This window comes from Paroedura picta, chromosome 9 (genome assembly GCF_049243985.1).
Source record: "Paroedura picta isolate Pp20150507F chromosome 9, Ppicta_v3.0, whole genome shotgun sequence".
NCBI lineage: Eukaryota > Metazoa > Chordata > Lepidosauria > Squamata > Gekkonidae > Paroedura > Paroedura picta.
Genome location: NC_135377.1, coordinates 50341688 through 50354142, shown reverse-complemented (window position 1 = coordinate 50354142; position 12455 = coordinate 50341688). Strand labels below are relative to the sequence as shown.

At 41.3% G+C, this 12455-nt stretch overlaps 1 protein-coding gene across 6 annotated transcripts in view; it reads left to right on the top strand.

The window, feature by feature from the left end:
• The first annotated feature begins 9186 nt into the window (after nt 1-9186).
• Nucleotides 9187-12455, top strand: part of PIEZO2 (piezo type mechanosensitive ion channel component 2) — a 273980-nt gene continuing 270711 nt past the window's right edge. For 2 of the 6 annotated variants that reach the window (XM_077352782.1, XM_077352780.1), the window contains exon 1: nt 9191-9959. In XM_077352782.1, the coding sequence (XP_077208897.1) occupies nt 9896-9959 (64 nt within the window). In that variant the 5' untranslated portion in view covers nt 9191-9895. Of the gene's footprint in view, nt 9960-12455 lie in introns of all 6 variants that reach the window. The other 4 variants (XM_077352783.1, XM_077352784.1, XM_077352787.1 and 1 more) reach the window with 3 other exon arrangements.

Sequence of the window (12455 nt, the reverse complement as noted above, 5' to 3'; positions counted from 1 at the left end):
TTTCTCAGTGGAACAGGCTTCCTCAGGAGGTGGTAGGGTCTCAGTCTTTGGAAATTTTTAAACAGAGGCTGGATAGCCGTCTGACAGAGAGGCTGTTTTTGTGAAGATTCAAGGGGGTGGCAGGTTACACTGTCAGCAATAGAGTTGTGGGTGTTCTGCATGGTGCAGGAGGTTGGACTAGATGACCCAGTAGGTGCCTTCCAACTCTGTGATTCTATGATTCTATTCCTGCTATCAGAAAGCATTTAGTGAAGTGTGTATCTCTACAATTAAAGCCTTAATAATCAATTTATTCATTCAATTTTGATTTAATGCTTGGTTGACATGGTCTATCAACTTTGACATCTGAGATTTATAGAAGCTTCATAAAGGACACAAATCCTACATTAACCACAGAGGTGACTGTTATGGTTATTCTTTAGTTACTCTGCAGTTACTGTCCTGACCTCATTTTCCCTGTATCCTAGATCAATCTGTTTCTAAATCTTCTTTATTGGGTTGTGTTTGCCATTACTGAATTAATTGCCTAAAACATGCCTTCATGATGAATGTCATAATCTTTTAGAGTGGAAGAACATGAAATTGCACCTCTCTTCTCGAAGATAAAGAACAATGATGCAGCAATGACAAACAAGCCTAGCCTGTCTGCCTATCTCTGGCATCATGTTGTTCCTCTGTGGCATGTAGATGGGCATTATGAATAAATGGTTGGATTCAAAAGCAGGATATGTATATATAACAATAGGCTGTAAGCAGTGAAAACCAGAATGAAGAACAACAGGCTGTGCAAATGTAGTCTTTAATATGCAATTAGGTGTTTCATAATTTTAGGTTGTAATAAGCATGCATAATTGAGAAATGTGGAATGAAATAAGGCTAGGCAATTCAATTGCTTGTTTTTCTTGTTATACTTTTAATTCGTCACCAGATATTTTCATTCCTGACTATTGTTTTATAATTAGCCGTGTTATTCCCAATCTGTAACTTCTAGTCCAATCCATTTCTTTTCTTTTAAATGTGAATTATGTAGTAGTCTTCAACTTGTATTGGTTTTGAAAGGCTAATTGAAAATGGAAAATATAATTAACTGATGTAATTAGAAATCCACATAGTAAGTAGCAGATCTTTCTAATGATTTTCCTTTAGCTTATAATGTAAGAAACAGAGCATATTGAGTCCATAGCATTGGCACTTCTCCATGTTCAAGTTAAATGAAACCATAGCAGTTCTCTCTGTTTTCAGTAGGAAAACTGACTCACAATCTACAGACCAATAAAATCAATAAAATCTGAAATGCTTAGAAGGACAGATTTTACCTAGTTAGAGGTATTCTACATTTTTAATCTAAAGAACTAGAACTGGACAGAGATACAAAAAGAACCAATAGTTGAAAAATTATGTTTGTATAAGTGCTGGCATTCTCCAGAGTTGTACAGATGACCTACCTTTTGATGAGTTCTTTCTTGTTATGCATGAACCAGACCGTTGATAACTAGAGATTAGCATATATAGTGAAATGATAGGCATACACATTGTTCAGTCTATATATTGCTTAGGTTACAGACATGCTTATTTATAGCTAGTGTACTAAGAAAAAAAGAAAAAGAGGAGGAAAGAGAACTCAATCCACATGAATTAACCAAAAAGGATGAGAAGAACAGATAATGAACCAGAGAAGGATATAAATTTAATAAATCCAGTAGTTGCCATTATAATATATATGAAATATAGTACATCAACAAAGCCTCCTTCACTTGTTAATAAAATAGCATACTAAATCAATGGACAACTGATCATAAAATGCATTTCAGGAAGATGTTAACCTCATCAGTGGAAAGAAAAATTAAGAAATTAAGAACATAAAATGAGCATATAAACATATATATCCTACAGATCAGGCAAAGCACTTTATTGTAACATCGAAGAACTGGTATCATTCCATGAATTAGAGCTTTCAGAATAACTCCAGTAGTTTATGCTAAATTACCTGAAATATGATCAACTGTACAACCCTCACTGTGAATACATATATGGGTTACTGTTCATAAACAGCATTGTCCTCTAGTATTCCAACATTGCTTCTTGGCAGCAATATTTTTATTGACTAATTTAATCAATTTCAGAGAGGCAATCCGAATTGCTTAGGCTGCTGAATGGAGATGAAATTATCTTTTAGTTTTTCTTTATCCCACCTGTATCTGACAGTGGCAAGATCTGCCACTGGTATGTTTTCCTTGCCAGGGAAATAGCAGCCTTCCATCTAATTTAGACCAGGAAAATCATATGTGTGGAAAAGGTTTAAAACCACTTCTCTAGCACTGTAGTTTCAATCCAATCTGGAGACCCATGTCGATGCTTTTTAGAAAGACAACAGATTCTCATTGCCCTGCTACCTACATATAGCAAGCAATGCCATACCATTTTTCTGAACCCCTAATTTTTTTCCAACACTTGTCTTCGCATGTTTGAATTGCCTTTCACAGTGGTGGCCCCACATTTAGATTATGTCAGGAAAGTGGTTTCCTTTGTGATTTCCAGAACCATCTGTAAAGCCAAATTGTTTAGGAGAGCTTTTAAAGGTAGCAAGTAGAACTGTATAGTCCCTTTATTTTCCTGGATTTGTTATTTTTACTGGTACTTTTACTGATGGAAAGTATCCTACCAGTCCACTGGGCAGAACTTGAAGCCATCCTTCAACATAGGAGCTTTTCCTCTAGGGACAGAGCTACTTAATTTGATGGAACACTTGGGAGGCTGAAAATTCCTAGAGTAAGATATATGCTGTTGTCTATAAGTAGTATTATAAGCCTTGTGAGCTTTCTGTTTTGGATAAAATCAGGCTATAATGTAAATAAATATATTCTGGTGGTAGTACATCCCCAAGTATTAACTGGGTAAAAAAATCTCTTTCATGTTTTCTTTCTATTTATGCATATTTTGAAATTGATTCATGGCCAGTTTCAATAGGCACCCTCCAGTGCTAGTTCCAACAGCTATAGTTAACATATGCCAAAAGTGTGAGCATGGCAGAAGTTAGCTAAAGAGAAAATGAAAGAGTCTAAGTGAAAGCCTCATTTAAGTAATTTCTGGTTTATCGAACTGGTCCTGTTAAGGCATATAATTTATCTTTGCTTTCCAATCTAGCTTGCTTAACTTTTGTGTTAGAGGTATTTATTATATTGAAAAAGTCTCACAGAAAGGAAAGGTAGAAAAATGCTGGGTCAAATTAACTTTGTGCATATTTAAAGAACTCAGGATATATATGAAAACTCCTACTTTATGCAACTCAGCACAGAAAGAGAAATAGACAGTATTGAGTGCCTTGGGTTCTCTGTGAAAGGCCCACAAAGCACTGCAGGAAAGGTATGATTTGAAATGGAGAAATAGAGGACAAATATGTGGTTTTTCTGCTGTAATTTTCTTCTCACTGCTTCTCCCCTAGTCAGAGAACTGGAACATAATTGTGAAGAAAAGTTCCTTGAGGGAAAGTGACAAGAGGATGCGGGCACTTAAGTCTTCTATCTCAAAATATATACAAAGAAGGCATTTTCTAGTAGTAATCTGTGACTTTTTCATCCATTCTAGGTAACTTAAAAAAAAAATCCCAAAACTATTTCTATGGTTTTGGTTGTAAATTACCCTTTAAGAACATACTTTAGCATACTTTACTTTCAATTTTTTGACATTTTTGGCCTCTATTTTTTTCTGCTGATTTATAGATCTTACTCATGGTTCTCTCCATGTTAGAAATATTTCATTGTCCATTACGATATCTTGGAAATAAATCTGGAAAGAAAGCATGAGAACAAATGTACCCACAAGGAAGCATGTTGTTATCACAGCCAATCCAAATGACCCTCCTACTGATGCTCCACTGCTTGTAAAAATTCTAGATAAACAATTGTTATCGAATTCTGCTGCATGACTGTTACTATCATAAAAAAGACAATTTGGCCAAAAGATGGCACTGCAGCAACACCCATTTACTCTAAGTGTCTGTGATCTGTCATCACCTAAGTTTCCATTCTTTTCCTCCCTTTTGTATTATAATCAAGGTTCAGGTAAGAGTGTACACTTATGTATATATTGTCACATTTGAAGCAGTTACATTCACCTGTAATTAAGAGCCATGACTGACAGTTAGCCCTCTAGTACCTATATACCCTGTCAATTAGATACATGACAGTACCCACGTATAGTCTTAATCAACGGTATCTATGGAAATGAAGCCAGAGTGATGGAAACAAGCTAGGTCACAAAGTCATACATCATCATTTCTTTGCCTGTTAGGATGCTTTTGGTAGGAATGATAGAAACTGGTTTTAGTATGCATCTGTTATTTTATATGCATTGGAATTTGATCTGCTGATCTAAACTGCCCCGAGACCTCTTCAGAAAGGGGTGGCCTAAAAATCTCTCAATAAATAAATAAATCCCATGATTTCTTACACCCCAAAAGGATAGCTACAAAAACATTTGGAAACCTAGCTTTTGAGAAATAGAGACCTTGAATAAGGGAAGCATAAACTAACACAAGAGCCAATTAAAGACATGATATCTGATACTTTGTAAAATACTTAGCATTTTTGGTTTGGAAGCTTGGTTTCTTTTAGCATAGATAAAGAAGGAAATTATCAAACCTCTTCCTTAATGGTTTAGAAGCAATTCCATTATGTATGGTTATTGAAGCAGCTAAGCCTCAACCCAGTTTCCACTGAAATCAATATCAAAAACTGCTACGACTGGAGATTTCAGAGGTTTTGAACATCTGAGACTTCCATTAACTACTCTAGTAGCTGCTTGTACTAAGCACTTTTGAAAGTCGGATCACTTATTCTTTTAGAGTTGTAAAACCAGACCCAACAATGCAAACTATGGAGGATTTTAATTACTTGAAGACTGGAAAAAATAAAACATTAATGAACAAAAAATGGTTGGCTTATCTGACTAATATATGCATGTCTGGCGGCACTGGATAGAAGTTGATGACAGTCTAAGAGTTAGATTCAGATATGCTGCTGGAAACAGTTCCCCAACTCATAGGAGTGCAGAGGGCTGCAGCAGGTGAGGGAGATCCATCTGATGAGGGGAACTAATCTGGTGCAGTGGTCAGAGTGACAGATTAGGATCTGTGAAACCCAAGTTTGAACCTTCATTCTGCCATGGAAGTTGCTTCACTGACTTCAGGCCAGTCACTTTAACTCAATTTAACCTACCTTACATGGCTTCTGCTGTGAGGATAAACAGGACGACAGAGTGAAGTAAAGCAGCTACTTTAAGTCCCCATTGGGGAGCAGTCTTTGAATCTCTTTGGTTCTTTGAATCAAAGCATAACAAATTGATATGGAATGAGAAAAGATAGAGGATAAGATTTAAGGCCTTACAAGATGATAAAAAAATGGGGAGGCCTTGCTGTTCCGAATATTAATTTATAAAGACAATCAACAACATTGGTTTGGATTACAGAGTGGATCACTGATCCTTAAGTAAGAGATATCAAATTACAGGGAATGGATATGGAAGGAAGAATTCACAATTACCTATGGATTATGAATTACTGAGAATGATTCAGAAGCAAGCCAGAAAACATATTATAAGAGACAGTTTGTTAAGGACATGGCTTAAATGCAATGAAAGATTAAGCCCATCATTTTCACTATTGACTTCTTTAACTAATGTTTATTATGATGTAAATTCAAGAAAGAAACTAGACAACCTAACTTGCAAGAATGTGATAAACAAACAAGTAAAAATAAAAGAATGGCAAACTATCAAGGAAGAAGGAAAGCAAATACAAAATGCAGCTGCTAGGATCCTCACTGGTACATCTTGGAGGGCCCATATCTAGCCTGTGCTGCAGCAGCTGCATTGGTTGCCAGTTGTGGCCCAGATCAGAGTCACAGTATTGGGATTAACCTTTAAGGCCATCCGGAGCTTGGACCCTGCTTATTTGAGGGACTGCTTGAGGGTTTTTTGCTCTGTGGGAGCTAATCTGCTCATGGCCCCTGGCCCCAGAGAGGCATGCCGGTCCTTGACCTGGGCCAGGGCTTTTTTGGTCCTGGCCCTGACCTGGTAAAATGAGCTCTTGGAAGAGATGAGGGCCCTGACGAGCTGTCTCATTTCCGAAGGGCCTGCAAAACGGAGCTCTTCTGCCAGGTTGGGACCAGGAACAACTGGGGCCCCTTCCTCCAGCCAATGCTATACCATCTTGCAAACCCCCATTTTGAAGTGATTGACTGCAGATAGGAGAGGAATGGGGATTATGCAGGTTCTTTAAAAAATGAAAGAACAAATTACGGCTGAGAAAAAACTGTGTTTGAAAAACTGATAATGGTGACACAAACATTTAATGCGAAAAATATTATAAATTGTTAGTGGAATATGACTCTGAAATAGAACATTTGGTGTTTCTCCATAGCAATGCGGCAGTGTTGATGTTTCTTAAAAATGCATCTATTTTGTGGTATTACTGCATAGCAACACGGAAGTACCTTTAAAAAAAATAATTTGGGGGTTGGAGGGGGGGGGAGGAGTTTCAGTCCAGAACAGAACTGCTTTGCTGTGATTGACAAGCCAAGGAACAGAGGGAGAAGTTCAGACTGTTTCCCCTTGCAACCTCGCCAGGAGGTAAAAACCCGTGATAGGGCAGAGGGGAAAAAATGGGAGAGGTCCCACCATGAGGAGGGCTGTAAACATGAGATTTACCATCCTACTTTTGCAAGCTGGAAGCCACTCACATTTTACCCCTCTGCAAAAATGGTCTCTGTATTCAGTTTAGTGGTAGGAATAGCCTGGAGGTGAATGGAGAGGTATTCTGGCTTCAGCCAAATGCCTGGTGGAAGAGTGCTGCTTTGCAGGCCCATCAGAACATAGATAGTTCTGTCATGGCCTGGGTCTTAATTGGCAACTTGTTCTACCAGGTTGGGGCCATAGTTGAGCAGGCCCTGGTCCTTGTTGAGGCCAGATGCATTTCTTTTGGGCCCAGGCCTACCAACATGTTGGTCTTTGATAATCTTTGCATCCTTTATTTATTTTTAATTACTTGATCTTTAATTTGCCATTCCCAAAAGGGCTCAGGGCAACTACTGGGGGCATACTGGGAGAGAGACTGTCCTTAGATATGCAGGAATAAGACAATGTATGATCTTAAAGGTTAGAACCAGAACCTTAAATTTGGTCCAGAATTCAATTGATAAACAATGCAGCTGTTGGAGGGCTGGTTGTAAATGGGCCCTCCATGGTGTCCTAGTATAAATAACATTTATGTAAAAAAAACCCTTGGAATTTAAGCGAAGTAAATAAGTAGGCTACATGAATGTGAATATGGTTTATTCTTCAGCACTGGCTGAATTTATCTGAGCAAGAGTTTAAATCTGAAGATATATGCAGATTCTGATATTTCATTCTTCAAAGTAGGATCTTACTAAGAAGGCATACGCTAACAGGGTTAACCAATAACTAATTCTTTTTTTGGTGTTGGAAAATGTACATAAATGTTTTTTGAAAGCTGTGTGACCATTTCATGGAAAAATAAGATCCTTTTTCATCCTTTTTCTTTTAAGGACACTTAAATTTGTAAAGCAAAGACACAGCAATGCTGCTATGCTGGTCCATAGCAGAACTTGAAAACAAAAGCTGTACAACAGCTTTGGTAGTCAAGTTGAACAGAGTGTCTTTACTCATACTCCAAACAAGTAACGCCCAACAATGAGCAACCTGCAGTTCCCCCTTATATAGCTAATCTTCCAAAGGGTCCTACTGCTTACCGTGCAATCCTAAATTCAGTTATAACCATGTGAATCTGCTGAAGTGAGTGGGCTAAGGATAATATAATTCAATTTAAGACTGCACTGTAAGCAAATTAGCCTTGGCACCACGATGTTCAATGCATACAACTTGGACATGGTCCCCTACTGTTTTTAAATTGGTCATACTTATAAGTGGTAGCCATATCTTATGTCCCTTAGCACAGGGGTAGTCAACCTGTGGTCCTCCAGATGTTCATGGACTACGATCCCCAAGGGCCCCTGCCAGGAAATGCTGGCAGGGGCTCATGGGAATTGTAGTCCTTGGACATCTGGAGGGCCACAGGTTGACTACCCCTGCCTTAGCACAATCCTGGGCCCATTATGCACGGAGGGGAAAGTCCGCATTCGGGGTGGAATGGCGTCGCCTAAAATCACTGCTAACGCACGGCACTGGCTGCAACCAGCTGCAGATTCGGTGCATGCAGCCGAAAAAGCCGCGTTAGTGAAATGCGGAAGTGGAGCTTCCAGGCGACCGGGGCCCAACCAGAAGTGGCGCCGGGGTCGCCGCGTGCATAATTGGTTACTCTGGGTTTTGCCGCTGTTGCGTCCCGTCCGGAAGCGGTTTGCTTCGTGTCTTCCCCCTCCGCGTTTTCCATGTGACCCGAAATTGCCGTTTTGGCAGCCCTGCATAATAGGCCCTTGAGAGGCTCACACTCAAAAGTCCGCTGAAGTAAAGAAACTTAGAAGGGCATAACTCTGTTTAGGACGGCATTGCAAATTAAACAGTTTCCACTGATGTGAGCCTTTGAGTCACTATATTCTAGCATAAGAAGGGATTTACCACAACAATTTAGGCTACATGGTAAGCAAAAAAACAAAAAAAGGTGGGGGAGAGAAAGCAAAGCTGGACATGAGGGAGTCCAAGCCCAAATCAGAAGTGTTTGGTTGCCTTAGACGCCTAGGCTGCAATCCAGCGCATATATAGGAGTAAACACCACGGAATGTAAACATGTTGGCTAATGACAGGGGGAACTGTCAGCTACTGATGTATAAATAAAAGCTTCATTTTATCTCTTTGTCCCATCAATTTCTGATTTTTTTTTTGCTGCAAGCAAAGTGTAATCTACTTAAAACTACCTATTCTATTCTATTCTATTCTATTCTATTCTATTCTATTCTATTCTATTCTATTCTATTCTATTATTATTACTTCATCCTTATCCTCATCCTCTGCTTCCTTGTTTTCGGATTTATTCCGCCAAGTATTGGCCCACGGGGAAGAGTGGCAACGATTTCCCCGGAGAGGAAGCTGGCCGGGCGGCCCCCGGTCTGTGGCGAGGCCCCTCAGCGCATCTCCCCGGAGCTTCCTGGCGCGGGGCTGACTCGGCTGCAAGAAGGCGCAGCCTGCCAAGGAGGCGTGTCGCGTCGCCGGCCTCGCCAGCCCGGGCCAGACTTTCTCACGCGCGGCTCTCGATTGGCGCTGAGGAGCTCCTGCCGTCCGTCCGGACCGCCCCGCGCAGGCGGGGCCACGCAAAGTTTCATTGAAGTGGAGAAATGTAGGCAAAGGTCGGCGCTGCCGCTGCCAGGGAGCTCCGTGGCCGGCAGGAGGGAGCGAGGCGCTCCGCGTAGCCGTCGTTGCCAAGCGCTTCGGATGCCCTGGCCATGCTTCCCGGGTAAGCGCCGCGCATCGTCGGACTCCGCGGCTCGCCTTGGACCAAGTGGCCGGGGGCTGGCGCTGGGGCGGCGGGCATGTCCGGGAATCTGGCTCGTAGCCGCTTAGGTCAGCGAGCCAGCGCGGGCTAGGCAGCTCCGGGCGAGGACTTGAAGGCTGCCGCGGCAGCGGTTCCATGCCCGGGCAAAGTGGGTCTCTGCAGCGCGCCGCCTCTCCATCTCCAGCAGGAACGGGGCGTCTGGAGCGGAGACCGCCGCTGAGCTCGACTTCGCCTCGGGGGATTTGGTGGGACCGGCTGCTCCGCGGATGTCGCGGAGCTTCTGACAAGCCATCGGCTGTAGAGACAATGCTCGCTCGCCTCAGCCCTCGAGCCGGGTGGACCTAAAAGTGACGATGCCTTGGTGCCCGCTGTAGCCGCAGCCGCCCTGCTCTCCTTTGTTCCCCTCACGACTAAGCTTGCTCCGATCTTCTAGCGATGGCAACAGAAGTGGTGTGCGGACTGATCTTCAGACTGCTACTTCCCATCTGTCTAGTCACTGGTATGTGAAGTTTACCTTGGTGGTAAAGGGCGATGGGGGGGGGAGCTTCGAATTTTAGACTTGCATTCTGTATGTAGGTGGTCTAAGTGGTTATAAAGCTGCCCTTAAGGAACCTTTGTCCAACAGCAATCCCTTCAACATTAACACTATTTTTTCCAGATGTGTTGTGTACGTATTTAGTAGGAATAGCTTCTCTTTGTGTGTGGCGTTCCCCTTCACATTGTCTGTTTTCACCCGCCTGACAGAACTTAAGTGTCAGGGGTAATCTGCTTTGAATTAAAGACAAATTAATACGTTTTCAGAACTCATTCGGTTGATTAAAAAGTTGGCACTGCAGTAGTTGAGCAAGGGATTCAGTATGTATACAATGGATGTGATGACTTGAATACTCCCTGGCCTCTAACAACACCTGTACAAACACTCACTAAAGCAACTTGGGGGGAGGACTCTATCAAGGGAATATCCCCCATTGATCCCAATAGAATACATGTTAATAGTTTGTTAAGACTGGACATGGGGAAAAAATGCCTTTGCACCTTATGACATTCTGTACTTTTGAGCCAAACAAACCTGGCTTTTCTGTGCTGTTCGAAAAGTGGAAAATGGTGGCATTGCAGACACAGGGAAAGTTAGTTCTTACAGTTTTCATGCTAGTTTTAGGATTGAAGTGTGATTATTTCTAGACAGTCCATCCATCATTGTTGCCAGTTAGTCTGTGCTTGCCTTATTAGAAATTGAAATAATTAAAAGGTTTTGACCTTTGATATTGCAAAACTGACACCTTGTGATGAATAAAAATGTCTGTTGATGAATTGGTGTATGGCTGTGTAGAAGTGTATTTTCTGTCAACAGATACAGGCTCGCCTTTAGTAAAATAGGATCCTACCAGGTTTACCATGACCTTGGTATGGTGCAGAGAATGCATTAGGAATAGGGCCCATTCCTGTACTGAAATATTCTGCTGTACTATCGCATATGCGGCTCCAAATAATGTTCCCAAACAAAGTTGTAGTCAGTTACTATTCTTTTAGAATTATTACTCTGAGCGAAGCCTTGCTTGTGACTTAAAAGGTTGTGTGATCACATTCCATGGATCTTGATCTCTGTAATTATAAATCCAGTTTAGATGTTTTGAAGTGTCACTGTCACGCTATGTATCCTTCATAATGAGGAAGCAGTATGAAATCCCTTGTTGGTTGAGAAATCTACATAATGTTCCCAAGTAATTCCTTGCAACTTTTCACAACATCTTTTCTGAGTTAAGGAATTGAATTTCCCCTGGGAGAGAGAGAGAGAGAGAGAGAGAGACATACACCCTCTTATTCTTCATTCTCCTCCTCCATCCTCAACCAGATGCCTCTCCTTGCCTTTGTAATACCCTTCATACAGGAAGCTGAGAACAAACTTCACAACAAAAAATGCTGTTTCACTGACTGACATGCATTCCTAGTGGATTAATAAAAAAAAATTTAGAAGGCTAGTTTGCATCTGCTAAGAGCCCTAGCATCATCTTGTGAATTTCTGTAGTCACAGATTAGAGGGTGAACTGCCTGTGGGTACAGGCTATTTACAGTTATACCACTCAAATTCTGTCTAGAACTTTGTCAACTTCCCCCAGGCTCTCCAACATTTGAAGTCATTGCAGGTCTCTCAATAGCACAGGGCTTGAGGGTGGAAGCTGCTATTTACTTGGTCCTCCTTTTCACCTTAGTGCCTTCTGCCCACTCCACAATCTTCTGATTCCTTTCTAAAGTATCACCTGCAGACAGTGGGTTGGGGGAGAGAGAGAGAGAGAGAGAGAACCTGAACATCCTCTTGTTATGTTTCTTGCACATATGCATCTGATAACCTGAATGCCAGTTTTCCGGTCTCCAACTTGTATTTTAGCTGAAGCATGGTCTTTGCTTGATGATGATCATCATCATCAGGTACAATAAAATTAATCCTCTGTGTAAGGCCATTATAACATAAAAGAAACAAGCTGTGTTTGTAGAGAAATAATTACTGGATGGGGCAAAAACTTTATGAAGAGTTGGTTCTTGTATGCCAGTTTAGATACTTTATGAGCCACACTGGCTTGTTTAAATGAACCCCTCAGCTGAAGTGCCTTTCCCCTGTGCCTGGAGCAGGAAACACAACCTCTCTTTCCTCAGACCAAGTGTTTGCAAATCCTGATAATCCGGATCTCATTAACAGAGCTATCTTAAACAGAGTTACACCCTTCTAAATATGTTGGGGTTAACAGGCTTAGAAGGGTGTATCTCAGCTTCCTAATCATTGTGTTCATTTGTCCATCCACAGCTCAAACAGACGGAGACTGTCAAGGCTATTGCACATTTTGCAGTCTGTGTGTTTTTATCCCCAAGTACTTCCAGGTTTACTCATATCTCATGTATAAGCATTGAAGGTGCCCAAAACTGCCTGCTATTAAGCCTAATTGTAATTATTGTTTGTTTATTCCACAAGAAATATTCTGAAGGAGCTGTTCTTCAGAAG